The sequence below is a fragment of the Dendronephthya gigantea genome, unplaced genomic scaffold (genome assembly GCF_004324835.1).
Source record: "Dendronephthya gigantea isolate DGI-Jeju-01 unplaced genomic scaffold, DenGig_1.0 000064F, whole genome shotgun sequence".
NCBI classification, from domain to species: domain Eukaryota; kingdom Metazoa; phylum Cnidaria; class Anthozoa; order Malacalcyonacea; family Nephtheidae; genus Dendronephthya; species Dendronephthya gigantea.
This window is the reverse complement of record NW_021163074.1, coordinates 175921-196889: the sequence shown is the minus strand read 5'-3', so window position 1 is coordinate 196889 and position 20969 is coordinate 175921. Positions and strand designations below refer to the sequence as shown.

Here is a 20969-nt window from a genome sequence, read left to right as displayed (position 1 = left end):
CTAGTGGCAAATCGAACCAATTGGTGGGGCACATTTTGCGTTTCACGATTTGGCCAAACGTATGGGCCCTTTACGACCTCGTTCCCAGGTTTTAGTATGTTATTTCTTAAAATTCAAATGGCGTATCCATATTTAGAACTAACACTCGAGGGTAATGGTTGCTAGGGTAATGGCACTTACGGTCAAAAGGGACAGGGAAAAAGTGGAGGGAATTTTTTCAACAAAATTGGATGAGCCTAAAAACGTTATTTTCGAAGCAAATTAGCAAATAAATGTTTGGTTTAAAACTAATTTTTTACACTCAAAAATAAAATATAAAATTTACAAAACGAATTCATCTATAAAAATCCTATATAATCTCCGTGCAACTTTAGATAACCCTTAAATGGTTATAGCAACCTAGTCACGTTTCTTTAATTGCTCTGTAAATCCTACACAATACATGCGTTTCCTGTTCCACAATGCTAAACGACAATTTAAAAAAAGTTGTGGTAAATGGAGTTCAGTGTATTTTCTTTAGTCTTCTATCGTCCAACGTGAATGCCGTCAGACCTCTCAACCCTGACCGGAAATGGAGAACCTTGAATATGTGCATCACCCCATAACACTTTCAGTATATAATCGCCCGGCTCTTCCAAGCTATAATCAACAAGGAATACATTATCACCATCATGCTTGATATTTATCTCGTTCACTGGAATGCTTGGCCCTTCGACCCCCACGAGTAAAGACCCACGTCCGGCTTTGCTGCAGTTGACCATGAAAGGACTGGGCTGACCTTGAACACCGCCGTATAGACCTGAACCACGTGATGTGCATAGCTGAGCATTTGTCGAGTTGGGGTCTGGTGCGACATTGATTTTAAATGGACTGTTAGGCACATCCACGCCTCCAAAACCAATATTTACTTTATAATCGCCGTTCACCTTTGGCGTGTAGGACACAAGATACAACCCCTCACTCTGTTGCTCACAGCGAACATCCAATTTATCTGGGCCTTCAGCATCTATGGACAGCGTGCCCGGTCCGGCATCTTTCGCGTCGACGGTGAAGCTTGTTTCCTGGCCAGCAGTTGCACTCTTTAGACCAGGCCCATAAACACGGATCTTACTGGGATCTACCGTATGGCCGCCGACCTTTAACTTGTAGGGGCTACCCGCCAAAGGAACGCCTTTCAGTAAAATATGAATGATATAGTCTCCAGGTTCCTCGGGGATGAAGCTAATACCATACGTATCGTTGTCAATTTTTGCAACTTGTGCCGGAATCTTTGCGCCCGCAGGGGTTATAACGTGTGACGTCAACTCGTCAGCAGCACCTGTGTAGGGAACCTCCAACGTAAACTTCTGTCCAGCCTTCACATTTGAAGAAGACAACTCAGTCGCGTGGACAGGGTTCGGTTGGCCCGGGACAAACACGACCGATTTGAATACATCTTGATCATTAAAACGCATATACACAACATAAGTACCGGGTGTGGTTGGCGTGAAATGGACTTTGTATTCGTCATTTCCGACAGGATCGCAATAAATGTCGGTCGGAACTGGGCCTTCAACAGAGACGCCAAGTTTGCCTCCTCCCGAATCCTTTGTAGAGAGGATATACTCGCATGGCTTCCCCACAGCCCCAGTGACCTCCTTGGGCCCTGTCACCTTGACCTTACTCGTAAGCTGCCAACTTGCGTTGTCTACATCGACCAAAAACGGGCTGCCTGGAATGTGTTTACGATTATACAACACGTTCACTTTATGCGTGCCTCCGTTTTGTGTTACGAATGTTATCGTGTACATCTCATGCGATTTCTTCACGATTTCCGCGTCTTCGACTTTTCCCGTGGGGGTTTCGACATTCGCTTTCAGCTTGCTGATATCGTAGCCAGTAAGGTCGACCTCTAGACCATGAGGTCGTTGTGCCGGTGGTGGATTGTGCCGGGACGCTGGAAGCGAGCTCTCTACCATGAATTCCCGACGACTGATGTCTGCTGGGGCTGATTTTACACGCGGTGGTGGAATCTGAAATCAGACCATTTAATTTGTTACTCACGGCATTCGTTTATTTCGTTAGTGCAGTTAGATCATGCTGTGTCACATTATATGAAGCCTAATGAAATCGACATCAACTCATCAATTGTCTTTCGGCATGCAAGAAGACCTCTCCAATTCTCGTCTTAGAACCATAGTGTGGACAGTATACGGAGGCCCTTGGCCAAAACATCAGATTTTCTTGTGCACATCAGACGGTTGATAGAATGATTTATTTAGACTATGTCTGTAAAAAGCTGTTACATTTTCTACTGTTTTCTTAGACCAGTATCAAATGTGGTACATGTTCCTACTCCGGTGGATTCTATCATATATAAAGTGACCAGTTAAGTAATTTTTCTGCGTTGAAAATAGTTCGTACTACATACATGACTACATGATAAAATTTCGTACATTTCGAATGTAAGTTGACTTAATGATCCTAATCGTGTATCAGAATAAGATATGAAATGCTTTTATGAATTTATTTATATCCAGAACTTATGTAAAAATTCAACTGGTCTATACCTCAAAAGACAAATGCACTTAAGATAGTTACGAACCTCCTCAGGTAGTGAGCCATCTTCTCCAGCGACTACACAGGTAAACGGGCTACCAGGAATATGTTGATCTGCAAACTTGATGTGTATGGTGTAAACGCCTGGCTCCTTGGGCAGAAACTCGACTTGGCATGTCCCATCTTCTTTGGAAATACAGTTGAGTTCTGCCTTGCTTGGTCCTTCCACGGAGAAACCCAGACCACCAGCACCAGCATCGCGGGCGTCGATCGTGAATTTACTCAACTGGCCTGAAATGCCATGTTTGCAGCCTGAAACGAATTGACAAATCTGTTGGAGTTTGTCTGAACAACCAGGAAATGATACAGAGATAGTCCTGTGCAGCCTCTGTGTCTGAGCCTACAGAGAAACACACGACTTTAATATACTCAAGCACGAGAGCGAACGTGCTTCAAACCCTTCCATGCTACATGACTTACAAGGCTCGTATTCCAGGAAGTAAAAGCTGTTTTCTCTTTCAATCCGAAACCTAGTTTATTTATTTGCCTTAAAGGGTTTATCCTTCATGTTTTGTCTGTCTTCCTTGCAAGAAAACACGATTATTCCCCCCCCCCCCTCCTCCTATGTCTTTGTCCTTACCATCTCCAATGACTTTGACTTTAGAGGGATCCGGAGGTGTAGGGCCTTCAGCCCGTACAGCAAAAGGACTTCCAGATACTTCTCTGCCATTCTTGTATATATAGACAAGATGTTCTCCCGAAACCAGCGGAATGAACGTCAGGGACACGGTGTTATCCGGCAGTAAATCAAGTTTCAGATCATCTTTGGGTGTCACCTCACCTAGATAATACAGAAACATTGATGCTGTCAATCGTATAGTATAAATGGACTTTAAGAAAACTTTAATTGGCAGACTGACATTAAATCGGTATGTTATAAATTTACCTGGTCGCTGTAACTTCGCTGTGAGGTGTGGTAAATCTAATGGAAGATTAACACCAGGCAATTCTAAAGCTAAGGACAGTGGGTTTCCTGTGGCAGTAGATGCCGGCTTTTCGTCCACGGGGATTTGGAATGGACTACCGCTGACATGACGTCCAGAAACCAACATACTTAGTTGATGCTCTCCAGGATCATTGGGGGTGAACGCGACTAAAACAGATTCACCGGCACCTTTGGTAACGTCTAATGGCTCTTCTGTATTAGTCCCAGGCCTCTTGAGCATCACGCGAAGTTTGTTGACGTCAGATAACCCAGGAAATTCGAACTGACACTCACAGGTTTGTCCAACGTAGTGACCTGACATTATTGAGCTGAAATATGCAGTAGAAACATTATCACTGCGATGGTGTACCATCCACTTACAATTTGAAGTGAAGTTGGCCCCTCTGCTACTATATAATGCAACTCAGTGCAATATTTTCACGATAAGTCTCAATCTTGGACGGATAAGTACGTATCGCTCCATGCATGTTTAGTTAGGTTTTCCGCAATTTTAATATTTCCATCTTCGAGAAACATAGTTACAACAATGTTACCTTCTTGTTGTAGTAATTTTGATCAACCATCGGGCATCGATTAATATGACTAAGAAACAGCGTTTTCCTTTCTCCGACTTCAATTTAGATTACTGATATGTTAGATAACTGATATGGTACGAAATAAATTACGTTTTCTGGCTCGCCCAGGAACATAACTACGAAACAATGTCTTTGTATTGTATACTCACAACATTCAATGAAAACAGCTACTTTGTAAAACCGCGAAGTTCCCTTTTCACCGTTCTATCGTTGCTCATCAGCAATAAAATGCCAATATTGGCAATAATGAATCAAGCTAGGGATGTCAATTAAATTGCATGCCTTTGACTTTCACTGTAAATACTATCTTGATGCTTTGCATTTCAGCATTACTACATTAGCGAAAAGCGATGACAAACAATATTTTATCAGAGATGCACGCGGGTAATGTTAATTTCGCTGTGCTTATCACAAAACATGAAACATTTCCGGTGTTTACTTCAATTGCCCTGAAGTCGGGCTGTGACTAGCGCGATAATTAGGGGATGCATATGATATAAATATTTAGTTCTGCCCGCAGATTTCTTTTGAAAGCGCAACTCCCGCCAAAAAAATACGTCGGGCAGAACGAATACATATTTTAATGTACACCGCCTCGATTTTCCCATTAAATCACGGCCTGCCTGTAGTACGTTTTGGAGCAACAATTTTTGTTATTTGTTCTGTTGAGTATATATATCCTCAGAAAGCAACAGAGAAAAAAATTGTTAACAAGTGAATAAGATCCAATTTTTTTCTGCGAAAGTACGATGCATACATTTTCCGTTGTTGGAACCTTTTTACCCGAATTTTCGTTAAAAGATGAACGTCGTGCAACAAACATCTGGTATAATAGTTAAAAATAATAAACTTGTACTATTATTCAAGCAGCTTTTCTGAAAGTCTTTATAAACAAGTGTATTTTTGCTTATACAATGGGTTAGGTATGTTTATATACAGTTCCAATTGCATTTCCAATTGCAGTTCCAATTGCATATACAGTTCTAACACCTCATGCAAACTTTACGTCTTAAACATGTATTGATGACAACTTTGAGGACAATGAAGATTGCACAAAATGGTTACACCGCTACAGATGACGCGAACTTACTGTGTGGGTCAACGAGTTTATACAAACAGGCTATAAAATACGGTTTATGTACACAATTTGATAACAAAGTTATTTGGCAGTGTATCTAATGTCAGCACTATACTTTTAGCAGTTTTCTGTGTTTATACGAATACTTTCAGGATTCAACGTGCATGTTCATGTAATTCTGTGATAAAAAATGTTCTCTGTTATTGGTTATTCACACGGTAACTTTGGTTTACATTGTCAGTGAATAATTCATTTGTTGATATTCGTGATCAGGTTGTTTGGTGATATACAAATGTTTTCTCAAGAATACCGTTTCCAGCAGTTTTCTCTGTAAGTTCGTCCGGCATGCACATGTACAGGAACCGGCAGACGAATCTTCTATCAAAAGCCCTCGTTTGGAGAAAATTCCCTTCCAGACAAAGTTATCCGTCTTTGATGTCTTCAGGTAAAATTTATGCAACCAACGAAAAAATAACGTTACCTACCCGCACTGCCAAGTGGGACCCTCACTTTAAAAGAGTTACCCTCACTTGAGACTGAGATGTCCCACTAAATCTTCATGGAAAGCAGTTTGTTTCATGGCTTTTTCAAACGGAGTACTCAATAAATTTGCATGTAGTCCGGTTTCTCTATAGAGATCACCGTTAATAGAGAAGGGACCATTCGTGTTCACAAGCCCAAAAGGTTTTACTCAGGCTTTAAGGCCCGTTTACACTTGCAATTTTTGCTGCGATTTTATGTACGATTCTCTTCTTTTGATAGATGTGGACGAGTGAATTAGTTACTGATGTTCAAATATTAAGAGCTCTAAAACATCAGAGCATTCGTAACTAATTACTCGTTCACATCTGTCAAAAGAAGAAAATCGCAGCAAGTGTAAACGAACCTTTTGAGAGAACTGTTTCGCAGTGATAGAGTAATCTGATATAGATATACTTCGTTAATATTTGTAGTATAATGACACTGAGTCAATACTCAATACATATGGCTCTTTCTGGATCTCTGAGGAGAACACTTCAGCCCTGGGAGTGTTGTTAATCGCCAAACCAGATTGTAATTGCTAATGCTCGATACGTGGGCGTTGATAACAATATTTTTCACACCTTTTATTTAAACACGGAAACATAGTTACTATTTCCTTTTTTGGTGGCGTTTTAAAATACGTCGGAATGTTTGTGAGAATGTATGTTTTTACTCTGGCGAGCGAGTTCTGTGATTTTGGCGAGTCTTCAGAGCCAACCGAAAAATCTAACTGAAGGATTTAGCCACTTTTAGTTACAAATATTGCAGGACGAACTGAAATGTCGGTTCGAATTTTGTTGTAAGATGCTGCCCGGTGACCGTCTTAACGCGGCACTAATTGGCCTTTACTAATAAAAGGTCCAACGTGCTTACTTCACAGTCTTCACTGTTTAAATATCAGGGTTGTTCTAGATCATTCCATGGTCACCTTCTTGGCATATTTAATCAGGAAAAATATCCGGCAATTACGCCAAACGAGATTCACGCCCACAATTGATCTTTTTTGTCTGTCAATATCATCGTTCTTTCTGCGTGCTGATTGCGTTGCAAAGAAAAACGATAAAAAGCATCTTTGTTTCGAAGTGTGAAAGCCGTTCAAACCACAACGGAAGTACTGCAAGATCAAATGTTCTTTTTAAATTTATTCTTCGGCACTAGGTTGACAATAATTACAGCTTAATTATCACATGAAAAATTATGCATGGACATCTGCATGTACCGATATATTTGTATAGAGAATGAAATTTTAATACGCTGCTTTGTATGGATACTAATTTAAATTTAAAGAGTGCAGATTTAAATTTGGACACCTAGTGTTTTTCAGACACCCTACACAGTCACTATGGGCATTCAAATTATCACTATTTGAGGTCGACAATTTCAAAAAACCTCGGGACACCATGAATCAATATTGTACTAGAATACAAAACTATCGTAAAATAGGTGACAGATATATGTACGCGTGTACTTGCCACTCCCTTTTGCAGGATTTCTATATGACATCAGGTCAGCGCCAGTTAATATTTTGTGCTTCAGATATGGATTATCTTACCATAAAAGAACAAACATGAATACAATGTTCTTTGAAAAAATCGTTTCCGCGCGCACGTCGTACGCATAATCCGACACTCTCAGGTCAAATGTCAGCTTCTGCAAAAACCGCAGCAATGATCAGCAGCATAAACATGGCAATTAATCATGTTCGTTGAATATTCGTGTTATAGTGTGGTTATACCAAACAATCATTCAATCTGTTTTTTAAAGAAGCTTGAAACTAGTGGCTGGGAAGATAAAACTGTGTCTTAACGTAAAAGGCCTAAGTCTAAAACATTCAGCGTGTAGGATTTTGCGCTTATCACATCTTCCTGATATCTAAATATTAGTTTAGTGCTTATCTTTTCCTATTTCAACTTAACAACGCTGTTATTTTGGTAAAGCCAACAAGGACATTCTCTTCAAAACTAATGTCTGTGTCGAGATTTAAGTTAGTGGTGTTATTAGGCGGTGTTTAGTACCTCACCAATTACGATAGTGAAATTACAGCTCGGCATGCAATAAATTTACGTGAACGACATACTGTTTATGCTCGATTCTTATGGCTTCTGATACGCTGAATTTTCAATTTTGTAAGAAGTTTGTTGATATACTATAACTAAAAGAGGTGTCCAGTGGTACTATTCGAATCACCACGAATCAGCGCCGTGCCCAGGAAAACTTCAACATTTAGTCAAGTGATTTACAGTACTTTATAGTGTTTAAGCTGTGATTCACAATTCCACATTAAACAACTGTAAAGCCATATATAGCCAATGAACCCTGACGATACACTAGTAACATACTGCCATACACTCAGACAAAATAGACTGCTATTGTAAGCCACAGCACCGCGCCAAAATATTCCCAAACGTTTGAATATGCGACAAAACATAGATCTCCATATTTCTGCTATTTAAAACACTATGTTTTAAATAATAATATCATATTTCACTTATAAAAACCTACAAGTCTAAGTAACTATTTTTCACCGAAAGCATAACACACTTTGTGACATTCATTAACCGGCAATGTTGATTACAAAGCGGGGTGTATGAAACAATGGTACAAAAATCGACCTATATCTATGTTTAGATGAACAGACTCTTCTAAATGGATGGACATGATTATAATAATTATATAGCCCTGTACTCAAGATAAATATATATTAATACCTGGTTGATATTTCCTTTCGATTTGTGCTGTGTACAGAATTTTTTTTTCACGCTTTCGATGCGCACTGTCTTGTTTTGCAGAGACACACAGTAGAATATCTCAAATCAATGTTATTGTGAGCTTAAAAGGCTGTCTCTTGAGATTTGTCAAGGAAGCGGGCGTAGCCGAGTCGAACCAATGTCTGTCAGACTGACATAAGTGGTTTAATTAGTTATCTGCATTTCTGGGAGTAATTAACAGCGCGCGAAATGCAAGTATTAGGCTTTGAACCGGATGTATGCGCATGCCCGAGTGAATACAGGCGCAAGCGCGAAATTATAACCCCCCCAATAGGACCTACAATCTGATGCAAAATTAATGAGACACTACATGCTCCCGCACCCTTTTTCAATGTTGGGTAGTCACCAGTGATTGTTTTCACTATTCGAGGTGTTTATCTTAATTAACTGTTAAAATACAACATTGAGATAGGCGGAAGGCCGAAGCGGGATCAACATTGAAAACTTATGGTGGCACATCAGTATCTTGCATGGGATTGTAGGTCAGCGCTAACCCTTGATCAAATTTTACTCCGCTGTTTTGGTTTATATGCTTCTGCACCGCTGTTTGTTTCTGAACTTTACAAAATAAGACTTCTATTGATCCACAAAATATTTATGAAGAAACATGTTCAATTTCATAAACGAGCTATTACAAAAATTGACGTGAAAGCTTGAGTTAACCCAGGGTTAAACCGGCTTTTGAACACTGACCGCATTACATTTATTCAATGAATTTTTTGTCTCTTGTTTAATCATACAAATTTTGCTAGGCTATAGAATGAATCCTCATTTACACAACCTCTGAACCTCGTACCAGCAAGCGAAATCAAAATTAGCCAAAGCAGTGGACCACAACTCTTGGAGACAAAACTGTGACTGTGTATTAGGTAAATACGGTCACATATACTTTTCAAATACTAGTATATTTCGCGCCAAAACACACCCGCGACGACGAAAAATTAGAAAACTGAAACCAAAACAAAACAAAACCTAGTCCCAGGCGAATTTTCAACTCCGTCGCTCACGCCGGATTACGTAATTACGCTTTCCGCCCAGTGATTGAAATCGCCAATGTTTTAAAATATCGTACCAGGTGAAGTTGCACGTTTTAGAATTTAGAACGACCGCATACAGTCATACACATTAAACACACCAAAAGGGGAAGCAGTTGTGATCTCGTTGTCATGGATTTTCCTCCCCAAGTGCCATTAAATATCGAAGAGGCCGTTTGAATCCCGGGAAAGGTTGCTTACACACCTGTCAATTGGGGTAAATTGTAGCGTGTGGTCAGCGAGTGTTCAGTTTTAGAAGTGTGCATGGAATTTTTTATTACTCTAGCTAAAAGTGATTCACCGACAGTGTTTTTTTCATTACCGACCCACTTAACGTTTAACCGACCACCTTTTCAAACAGGGGGTGTAGCACCTCCGTACGCCCCCACGCTACGCCCCTGGTTGTTTTGTCAGTGATGTTCCAGGAACCTAGGTAAGCTCGCAATGTAAAATGTACAATTTAGTAAAAACAAGAATTATCTCCGATTCTCCCCGAAGAGAAACCGACGGCAAAAAAAGCCGGCAATGCTCGAACGCATATCGCCGAAGCAGCTGCACAAATACGCGAATGCTAATTTGGAAAAAGGCTTAAAATTTCTATTGTGATCTCTCGAAGCGTATAGCAACGTAACTTGTTACACTTTGACCGTTATGGACCTGATGATGAATTAGTTATGAGTCGAAGGCGAGAAAATTGTGCATGAAGCGCTTTAAAGCACAGCAAAACTCGCTTGTATAAAACACAAGATTTGGGATATACAACATTAAAAGGTAGGCGATCAATGCATGATATCAATCTTTCATTGTTTTAATTTTCCTATTTGCCGTTAGAGGATTAAAATTCTGTAATAATGTCTTGTTATTTTGCTTATAGATTAGCAACGCGCTGCAATATTGTTAACTTATCCTTAAATTCGAAATATATATTCATATGTATGTTCAAAATTGATCCTTCTTCAATTAGAACTGTTTTGTTACAACTTTGTCCCTTTAAATTTTGGAACAGTACGAAAGCTATTCTTGTTTATAAATATTTGACCGTTGAGATTAAAAGGACATGTCAACGTATATTCATAAAACTAAAGACGTTCTGTATGCCTTAATATATTCCCCTCACATTTATACAGCGAAATGTTTTTTAACTCAGTTAAATATTTAAATCTTTCATATTTTCTGTGTATATTTTTTGTTTCATTCACTAATTTATCCTGCAACAAAAGCTATTAACATTACACACTAGGTGAACAGATGGAGATATTAATATAGATTATTTTCAGATCATATAAGACTCAAGGGCAGTGAAACCTTTTTAGAAAGAAAACATTTCATGCTAGCTTTAACAACTAACAAGGCATGCATGAATTCCTGCAAAAAAGGCCAGCGAAAAACAATGCATAATGAGGTTTGTTTGTATTCTACACCTTGTTTTGCATAGAGCAGGCACATGATAAAATTGGTTGCTGATCTTATCAACTTTTCAGTCAACCTGCATTTACTGTAAAAGCATGGTGTAATTTCCATTGACTTATACATCTAAGATCTAACCATTCTGAAATACATTGGAAATTACCATTGATCATACATGAACCATACATTGATCAACTGTGAGTACGGCATGCATGAGTCAGTATGACTATATGAACTACTGTTGCTAATTTTTACCACTAAAAGTTTATATACAACAATAGATCATTTAGCCCATTTCCTGGCTTTATATATTTTTTTCAACAAATTTCTAAAATATTTTTTTCAACAAATTTTAGTTGTGAGGAAATACAATATGTTGCTACTGTAAATATTATTGTCTCAGAGGTGTGAGTATTTTTCCCAGCAGGTGGCCCATGCTCCAAGATACAATAATTAAGATGATTTCCATCAAATGTTTGATTTATTTTAGGTTGAACATGATCAGCCAACAGTAGCTGCTGTGATGGCAATTTTTTGTTGTATTGATCTCATTGTTCCACTATCACTGAATCTGTGGAAATGACTGAGTTTATTTGATATACAACTGTTGGGTAGAATTGGATGCAATTTGCTTACATACAAGTGTCTCAGAATGTAGTTTTTGTGATACAAATTTGAGCGCTGTTCTTGGCAAAATTTGGTCTGTTTTAAAACTAATTAAATTTTCTGGGGACAATGGGTACAGACAGAGTACCTCAAGTGAAACATGGTCATATTGTATTCGTTGGTAGCAAAGGAAGCGGCAAGACTAGTTTGTATCAATGTTTAAAATCTCCCAATCCACAAGTCATTGATGGTCCAAATTGCTCAATCTTAGTTGAAGATTGGCGACCATTTAGCAGTGAAAGTCCAGGTAATGTGACTGCAGATTAGTGCTTGCCTAATTAAATAAAGGTTGGCTCAGGATGGATTCTTGGAAACTAAAGTTTCATATTTTGTTCATGATCTTTTCTGACGTTATTCAAGCATTAATTCAAACGTTATGTTTGCCTGATATAAACATGGCAAAACTAAACCTGTAAAATACGTTATTTCGATTCTAGCTTAATCTGCCAACTCTGATTTACGTAATGATTCAGTTTCAGACGAGTGTCGCGAATATTTTAATGGTAATTTATCGGAAAAAGACTTGGATGCAAGCGTGACAGTTTGGGACATCTGTGGGCATGAGGTAAGTTATGAATGTCTCAGTATAACGTACATTATGTACAACGAAACTATCAATCACTACTGTTGTAAGAATAGGCCTGATCGACTGCTAGTTGAGACATATGGCCCAAACAAGGAAAAACCTGAAAGTAAAAGTACTGAATAAACGAAATTGATAATAATTTAATTCTAGTTTCGTTTTGGGCGTGTATAAAGTAATTAAGTCTAAGAGAAATATATATGGACATGATGAAAAAATCTTCATAGTTTTCTCAGCCACTTTTTCGCATATTCGAATAGTTTTCGTATCATAACATCAACTAGTGCTGTATAACTGCAGTTGGTAGTCGTATTGACTATTGGGCATTGTTTTATTATGTATTACAGGCTTTATGGACAACCCAACAACTATGTATACCTGAAACTGCCTTGTTTGTCTTGGTTTTTAACGTTCGTAACCCCAGGGATGCGAGACTTTTGCCGCAATGGGTTCAAATGATTCAATCCAAGGTATACTGTTTAAAGATTCGCCGGTCGATATATTTATAGCACCTCGCGTTTTTTTGTATATAAGGAAGACAACAGGTGACTTACCCATATCAAAATAAATGAAATAACCTCTTGAACTTGATTTACGTTCTGTCAGCTAAACTCGGAAGCTCTGCAACAGTGCAACTAACCACGTCTTCCCTAATGACAAGTATCGAATTATATGTTTCTCAGTTATAGAATGCTAAAAATTGTCCTGTTCGACCCGTCGTAGTGGGATTACCAAAAACTGATATCGGCATCATTTAAACTGATTTTCTTTTTGGACAAATGGTATAATTTGACTGTACAATTTCGGTTTTAGTCTTTAAATGCAGAGGTAATCATTGCAGCCAGCAATTGTGAGATTTCCGAAGATCCAGGTCAGAGAATTACGGATGAAGTGCAAAAAATGGAAAATGCTGTACTCGATGAAATTAACCAAGAATTGACAATTTTGAGGTTTGTTTATTAAAAAATATAAGATTTGGATAATATGCTATAAGATTTTGTGGCTTCTGGTTAAAGAAGATAACGTGTTTGAATTTTGATGTGCTTTTGGTTGTCATTCAAAAATATGAATATATGGGGAAAGAAAAAAGAATAAAGAGAAAGACCCGTGCATGCATGATGATTCTGACCTGAAGCGTTTTCTTTACCCAGTTATCAGTCGCTTGTTACATTAGACACTATATTTTTTTTTTAAATATCTTCAAAAGACTTGCAAATTGTCTTCTTTTTTTTCGGGAAGGAAGCTAAGCTATATAAGACTTTCTTCAAAATGATGTAATGCGATCAATTTTATGATTTGAGCGTTCATTCGAAAAATCGCAAGGAAACACGTTTATGGCCTGAATTAATATGTCTGCTACCATCTTTATTCACAATCGAATGGATCCCCCATTTTCCGTGAAACCTTTCTCGAATATGCTATTTTGAATTTCCTCCGGGTGAGACCTGCAGCTTTTTGTAACTCCAACATAAACGTTGCCTTTTCGCTCTAACTAACAGGGAGCTTCAGTCAAATATCTGGGTGAAGAGTCGCATTGAAAAGTTGGAAAGACTCGTGGATAATAGACCAAATGTTTGTTCAACAGTGTTTCTTACGAGTGCCGTTACAGGCAAGGTATGGGTTTGATGCATCTTTTGCGCTTTTTTTATAATGATATATCAGTCCACCTAGCTGAGAATTGCATCTTTGTGAAAGGAGGTCAACTGACAGACGAGGCTTCTCTCTACCACATCAGTCCACATCAGTCCCATTTACACTACGCGCAATTTTAGGTTTGGTACGGATGAAATTTGCACCATCTATTTCCAAATTACATCACTCTCAATTTTATCTGTACCAAAACTGAAATTGACATTATAGTGTAAACGTATAAAATTGGTACGAGTGAAATATTACTATTTGGCATTTCAAAATTTCATTCGCACCTTTTTTTAGTAAAGCTTTCCATATAATAATATAAAATAATAACTAAACTGCATAATTGAAGTAAATTATATATATTTATGCATTTCAAGGGATTGTCAGAACTCCGACGCACGATACTGAATCATTTCTTTATCAATGGGAAATCTCAAGATGTTCACAATCTCAATGAACAGGAATTTAATTTGATTAAGAAGTTGCGACCGTTGCATGATGGGAAGGGCATTGTAATGTCTGGTCAAGATTATAAGACAATGACGTCAGAACTTGGTTTCCAGGACGAAGAGAAATTAGAGTCCGTGACCCAGCGCCTGGTGCAGAAAGTAAATCTGTGTTTTATCAATTTTTAAGAGTGATTATGTGCAAGATTGTGTGCGTATATATGCATCACATGTGAGGGCAAAAGATACGGATTAAACCTCACAGCATAATTGTAGATTACTTTATAAAATGCCCGTATATATTGGCATATTTTTTGCATCGTTTCCTGTCAATAGCTGTTGAATTACGGGACGATATAACATTAACAATTTGATTAAAGAATTCGATGATATTTTCCAGGGTGTGCTGGCCCGTGTCAACATTGCAGGGACGTTTGGGGAGATAGAAAACAAAATAATCATTACAGATCCATGCTGTTTCGCTAACGCATGTGCGATGATTCACAGAGATGAGAACCCGCAAGATTTCGTTAATAAACTCCAGAAATCCAACTTAGTTCAGAGATTTTGGCCAACTTCTACCAGAGCTAATGACTGGACGTTGCGTTCAGCCATTGATGATGTTGTTAGCAGAGGAATGATCAGAGAATCTTTCCTACCACTTTGTTGGCAGGTAGGACATTAAAATAGTTATTCTCTGCTAATCTTACCTTCTTTTTTACGAGGAAAAGCTAATTTCAAATGGCGAATCCTTCTCGAGGAGTATTTTGTGCAAATTATTAAATCGAAGCTTCAATGCATACAATTCCTTTTTTGGTGTGTCTGTTCAAAAGCCAGACAATATGCTAATTGTGCTCATTATTGTCTAATATTCTGCAGATTTGGAACATGAACGAAGAAGATGTTAAACAACTTCTTCCAGCCATGTTGCAACTTGGTGTCTTGGTGGATGGAGCGCCAAAAGCTGGCTATGAAATTGAACTGGCTCTATCATACTTCAAAAATCTTTCTGTAACCAAGCGATACCATCTACCCCTGCTACTGAAGTTGCCCGCCAAACCGCCCGTAAGTACACACGGATGGTCGTCTAAAGGCCTGTTTACATGGAGCGAGTTATCCCGGCTAGGCGAGGTAAAAAGCGCATCACATCAAAGGCTTAACCTGATTAGTCTTTCATTATATTCACCTCGCCTAGCCGGGATAACTCGTTCCATGTAAACAGGCCCTAATTTTTACTCTTTTTATAAATGCGTCACGGTTGCCTTTTAACCTGGGAGCCTCGTTCTCAGTACTATAATTAAGGTTTTTGAAGAATTGAAGTGGTGTTGCTAAAATAGGTTCTGTTTAATGTTTTAACCTGAAATTTTGCATTTTGGTATATATTGAAAGTCTACTATTTTTGAAAGGAGTTTTGAAGTTTTGACTAATGATTTGTATTGATGTAAAACTTGTGCAATATTTCACAACTACATCTCCAGCCTTTTAATTTTTATACATATTTTTTTCTATATTGCGTAACACACAGTAAAGTTGGGTTTTACCTTAACCTTTTTATATTACCTTGTCTGCCAGGACAATCCGTGACACTGCAAAAAAATACCTTTTAATCTGTATATACTTTCTAACTTTGAATCAACCCTAATTTTTTTCTCTGGGAAAAAACTTGGGTATCCAATACCATGCGTCAGGGAAGTCCTATCGCGTGAAATAGCATACCTTCTTGTATTTTTTAGTCTGAAAAATGGCCAAACTCAGCCCCAAGCTCGTCTGTTGAAGTGAATTGGCAGTACCAATTTCAACATGGTTTTTGCGACGATATGATATTTTGTATTCTCGCAGCCATCAAGAACTCTAAACTGCCGAAAACTGTAATTGCCTTTTGGCAAACTGGCTTGGTTCTTAGGCATGGAGAGGTCGAAATTATGATAGCATCAAAACCTCGTGTATTTCATTTCACGGCTCGTTGTAAAATAACAAACAGCAACAAGCAAGCATTGAATATGACGTGGGCGAGTTTGTCAGGATTTATCAATATTACAGAATGTTATTTATCCAATTTCCCTGGTTTGTATTACCAAGTAAGTCCATGTAACATTTTGAACTGTAGAGGAATACGCCACGCATGTAGGCTTGCTAGCGCTACCGTTCCTCTCCCTCCCCACCTGAGTTCGCTCCTAAGGGTCAATTAAATATAGAATAGTGTCTCCAAGATGGAGCGATAGGCTTGCTTCCATGGCTTTCCACTCCACCCGAGTTATGTTTGCTACTTGGGGTTAAGGATAGAATAACGTTTCCAATGTTTGATAGGCCTGCTGCCATGCCTTCGCCATCAACCCGAGTTATGTTTGCCTCGGGGGGGGATCAATAGCGTTTCCAAGATTTGATTGATTTCACTGTAAATAAAGTCGCTGTTTTTCAAGTTGTTCCTGTTGAAGAAGGCGCGAGGGGGTTTTCTTCATACGCGCCTAAATATTCAGTCGCGTTAAATTTGTGGGAACTTTTAAACCAGGACTTACCCAGTATATCACTCACTTTCACCCTATACATACATACAGGGTGTATATAAATAAACTGCAAACTTCTTGGAAATCAGATATTTATGAAAGTTGCATAATTTAGCACTAATTGAACCAAAAGTCCAAAAGGTAGGAAAAAACACAATTCGTCATGCTGGTAGATGTATGTCGAAGTTCGTTCCGTTAGAATTTGTGTGGCTATTCACATGCATAACAAGGAATAAAACGTATGTTTCAAATGCCAAAAGTATGAATTTACTCTTGCAATGAAATGGTATTTTAGTATCTACTTTGCGGCAAATTATAGTGTTTGCACTTTTTTGATACACCCTGCTACACTCGATAGTTCCTACTTTACACAGCTATACAGTTTGCTTTAAAAGTCGTAAATTCGGTCAAACAATTTTTTTAATATGTTGTTAAAGTTTGTTATCCATCGTTGTTTTAGTTTGGTAGTTCATCAGTCGTGAATAGTTCATCAAGAAGCATCCACCACTTACTCTCAGAATATTGCTCGACTGAAAAATCTAGTGAAAACCTGTGGCTTATTCCTCCAGTCGGTACGTAGAGTTCGCCTGTTCTAACATGCACCTAATTACACATAACAGGAAGCATTGTTTCCAGATTGATTCACCAGAACAACGTGTTTTTTTCCGGGTATTGATTTCCCCTGTGTTGAATACGAGTATCATTATTGATAAGGCCGATTCAAACATGTTTCATGTATACTTCATGTACTTCATACAACTGAGTATAGTGCTAACTTGCTGGTGTGTATAAACGTAGGGGCCGGTAGGGCAGTTTAAGTCTCACAAGAAACCGAATAACAGTGAAAAATAAAGACCTATCCACTAACTCTAGGCTATCAGAACGGAAAGAAACTGGTGGAGTAGTGTAGGACCTAAATGTGAAGTTAGCTAAAGACAAGATTACCGGACCATTGTAGAGACTAGAGAGCAGTTAGACCTGTTATAATCCAGCTATAGTATAAAAAAGCCGTGATGGACTTATTATATATTGAATGTGATTTTGTTTTAGATTTTCAAAAGAAAGAAGAATCAACGATTCCTTTGAATTTACGGACTTGGGTACAACGATTATCAGGTATAATTATAAATATGATGTCCTTCTGGCTGGGTATTTTAGATTTTTTCTAGTTGCACCTTACCCAACGAACTTGTTTTTAAGGATTATTTAATCTTTTTTACCGACTTGACTATGTTTCGGATTCAAATTTGTTCAGTGCCACTGTGCGATTTAACTTCCATATCCAATAATCCAAATCAGCTTTGGTTGCCTGCATTTGGGAAAACGTTCGCCAGTCATGCAGATCGACAAAATTGATGCATGGAAACTAAAGGCTTCATGTATTTTGTGTGTTTTAAGATCAATCCAGTATTTGTATTATCCACGACGAAAGTCACGCAGAGGAAGCAGAAGTTCTGAGAACAAACCTAGAGGAAGCTGGTTTGAATGTACTTCTTCAGCCATGTTTAAAACTGGCGTCTTCAGATATGGAGCATATCTTGCAGCGGTGTTCTGTCGTCATAGTGCTCCTAACAAAATTGTAAGTCAATTTCTGCATATACCTATACGTATAAACATAATAAATATAATATAGTGGCTAGTTAATTAATGTTCGCGAAGAAAGGTCTCATTCTTCAGTACTGCTGTGTGAATAATCTTAACACAGGCTATAGGTACATACGAGCTCATTATTCAAGGTCGACAATTCAAACATGTGTATGAGTTCCAGATTTGAGGAGTATATCCTATTGCATGGATGACTTCCAAATATCATATTGCATTTGAACCATCTGTCGGATAAACTTTGACCTCTCTCCATGGTTATTTGTAACCGAACGCGTTCTCCAAAGTTTTATATATTTATGAAATACTGAATTCATATCATTATTTATGTGTATGCGCTGTTTGGTTTTTGGTTGGTTGAATATTAAGGCGAGTATTTCAACTAAATTATTCAGCGTCGGTTAACCTTACCAAATGAATTTTATTGAAAATGATCGAGAGCTAAACGACTGAAAATCGTCAGTATTTTGTTCTACCGATATCACCGTTGTTCTTGCCATTCCACTTCGTGGTTCGTGGTATATCTAAATTCTAAACTATATATATCATTGAAATTTCATGAATTTGTGTTCCACAGAAGGTAACGTGTATAGATTTCTATTTTAGCGGTGCGTATTAACACAGATGTAAACCTTAGTGAACATGTCCAATTAAAACGCGAACGCGGATATTGAACAAAATTTGAGGAATAGAAACTATCAAGTAATCCGTGCATTTTATTCTCTGTTTTTACGATCAGAATATGGAATTACAAGGGAATGATTGGTTAAATTTTTTTTTGGGGGGGGGGTTGTATTTGTTAGCTTGCGTGCAGACGTGTATTTGTGGAAATTAGAGTTTAGACGCGAACAACGACATTTTCTTGTTTTGAAACTTGATTCCCTGTTTGGATGATATTTTTTGCATCAACCATGAGGGAAAGCTCATTATGATGTGGTAAATAGTTCTGACACCGTGCAACGAACCAATAAAACTTATTATATACAATGTTATACCTTTTTAATCTTTGAAGAAATTCTCAGGAAGTCAGGAACGGCGCCAGACGCTTGATTCGTTGGGTGGGGTGAACATTCGTATATTCATGCTCACTGTTATACGCTTTCAACAGCAATTTGATTGTAAGCGTGTTGACATTTGTGATATACTTTTAGGTAGCTTTTATATGCGATTACCGATAATACAGTCCACAGAATAAAGACAACGAATTTATAAACTCTTTCAGATACATAGAAGATCCACAATTTCAAGAAAATATTCAAGTCATCGAAAGTCTAAATAGACCTGTTATTGGGGCCTATATTGAAGCGGATTTGAATTGCTCCTTACTTCACACTACAAACTTAAGTTCGGGATCAGGCATTGGTAGTGCCCATATATTTAACCTCCGAAGAACTTCAGAGACTTATACGTGAGTGTCGTGATCTTATTTTCGGGACTGGAGATATAGAACCTCCTTCTGAGTGCACCGGAGACCCGGTACTTGTAACTGACGGAGTTGTTGATTCGACTTCAGTGAGCGATAAGTCACCTTGGTCAGAGATACCACATTCGCCCGCGATGGACAGTGATCAGCAACTGGATGAACTTAAGAAAAAACACAACGTGAAGTTTGAAACCGATCACATGTCTGATCAAGTGACTACAGAGGACCCTCAGATCAAACCGTTAGCAGCTTGTACTGTTGCGGCTGCAATGGTCGGGGCAGCGGCTGAACATTTAAATTTAAACAGAAAGGCAAGTTCTGCAGGTATGCGGGCTGCAAATGCGACGGCAAAAGTGGCGCGGGCGGTTGCCCATGGTGATGCTGATGCTGCAACAGATGCTCTAAATGACGTAGTTAAAATCGTCGATGGTCTCTCGAATGCACTCAAACAAAAAGATAATGGGCACGAGTCGGCTAGGTCTGCGAAAAGCAAAACATGTGTTGTTTTGTGAAATATCTAAGTAAAATACTGTACACAATGCGATATTATTTAAGATCAGGGTTTTATTTGTATATACATAACTATATGGTTTTAGAGAACACCTGCGATGACTTTTTAATTAGTAGGAAAAGCGCAGTTGTTGAGCGTTTGAACAATGGCAAAGGTGCAATTGTGTTTATTATTAGTGAATTGTTATAAAAACTGTGGTGGCAACCTCGTACCAGGACATGGAGGTTGTAAGAGAGGTTGTTGTGGTCCAGGGGCGTAGGAACTGCGGGCCGTGTAACGCTGCGCCTTATAATTCAAACTTTCAACATTTTGAAATTCAAACTGAGTATTTGAAATTGTGTATAGGCTGTAGTACCACATACACTTGGTACGTGCTCTGAAAACAACCATTTCCGAGGATGTAGAGATTAAATTTGATTCCATAGTGGGCGCCCCCCCCCCCTCTCGGTAATCAGTCCTACACATCCTACGCCCCTGTTTCGTTCCTGTAGCGACAGAAATCTCGGTGTGATGGGTCTCACACATACTACCGTGAAATCCTATCATTCCTCCACTCTTTATTGTTCATAATGCTATTGTAGATAACAAATATAATACTAAGCTCCTCCTAATGGTTTCGGCAGCGCTTTGTATTGCGGTTATAAGGCCGTTCCGTCATACCCGTGTTG

General features: G+C 38.5%; 2 protein-coding genes across 4 annotated transcripts; one reads left to right on the top strand and one right to left on the bottom strand.

Moving 5' to 3' along the window:
* Nucleotides 1–304: 304 nt before the first annotated feature.
* LOC114530596 (filamin-A-like) lies at nucleotides 305–8602 on the bottom strand. The gene is made up of 5 exons (XM_028552181.1): nucleotides 8428–8602; nucleotides 3485–3852; nucleotides 3179–3379; nucleotides 2585–2850; nucleotides 305–2012 (listed from the first exon to the last, which is right to left on the bottom strand). Exons 2-5 carry the CDS (start codon nucleotides 3843–3845, stop codon nucleotides 525–527), a joined length of 2316 nt encoding a protein of 771 aa, XP_028407982.1. The 5' UTR covers nucleotides 3846–3852; nucleotides 8428–8602; the 3' UTR covers nucleotides 305–524.
* A 1582-nt stretch (nucleotides 8603–10184) lies between these two features.
* On the top strand, nucleotides 10185–20902 carry LOC114530594. Of its 3 annotated transcripts, none has more exons than XM_028552175.1 (14): nucleotides 10185–10292; nucleotides 11419–11841; nucleotides 12068–12159; nucleotides 12525–12647; nucleotides 12991–13127; nucleotides 13677–13791; nucleotides 14193–14423; nucleotides 14662–14934; nucleotides 15141–15326; nucleotides 15995–16339; nucleotides 17226–17337; nucleotides 17816–17881; nucleotides 18164–18344; nucleotides 19590–20902. In XM_028552175.1, exons 2-14 carry the CDS (start codon nucleotides 11664–11666, stop codon nucleotides 19777–19779), a joined length of 2229 nt encoding a protein of 742 aa, XP_028407976.1. In that variant the 5' UTR covers nucleotides 10185–10292; nucleotides 11419–11663; the 3' UTR covers nucleotides 19780–20902. The 3 variants fall into 3 exon arrangements, with proteins under 3 accessions (XP_028407976.1, XP_028407979.1, XP_028407978.1); XM_028552178.1 differs by lacking the exon at nucleotides 10185–10292 and adding an exon at nucleotides 10303–10923; XM_028552177.1 differs by lacking the exon at nucleotides 10185–10292 and having other exon boundaries at nucleotides 10303–11841.
* Nucleotides 20903–20969: the final 67 nt, after the last annotated feature.

Excerpts from the sequence above, each read along its gene's own strand:
- LOC114530594 (XM_028552175.1), top strand. The coding sequence starts at position 11,664 with ATGGGTACAGACAGAGTACCTCAAGTGAAACATGGTCATATTGTATTC. Across the intron at positions 13,128-13,676 it reads CAAGAATTGACAATTTTGAG|GGAGCTTCAGTCAAATATCT; the intron begins GTTTGTTTATTA and ends TCTAACTAACAG. Across the intron at positions 16,340-17,225 it reads TCCCTGGTTTGTATTACCAA|TTTGGTAGTTCATCAGTCGT; the intron begins GTAAGTCCATGT and ends TCGTTGTTTTAG.
- LOC114530596 (XM_028552181.1), bottom strand. The coding sequence starts at position 3,845 with ATGTCAGGTCACTACGTTGGACAAACCTGTGAGTGTCAGTTCGAATTT. Across the intron at positions 3,380-3,484 it reads AGCGAAGTTACAGCGACCAG|GTGAGGTGACACCCAAAGAT; the intron begins GTAAATTTATAA and ends TGTATTATCTAG. Across the intron at positions 2,851-3,178 it reads AGTCAAAGTCATTGGAGATG|GCTGCAAACATGGCATTTCA; the intron begins GTAAGGACAAAG and ends AATTCGTTTCAG.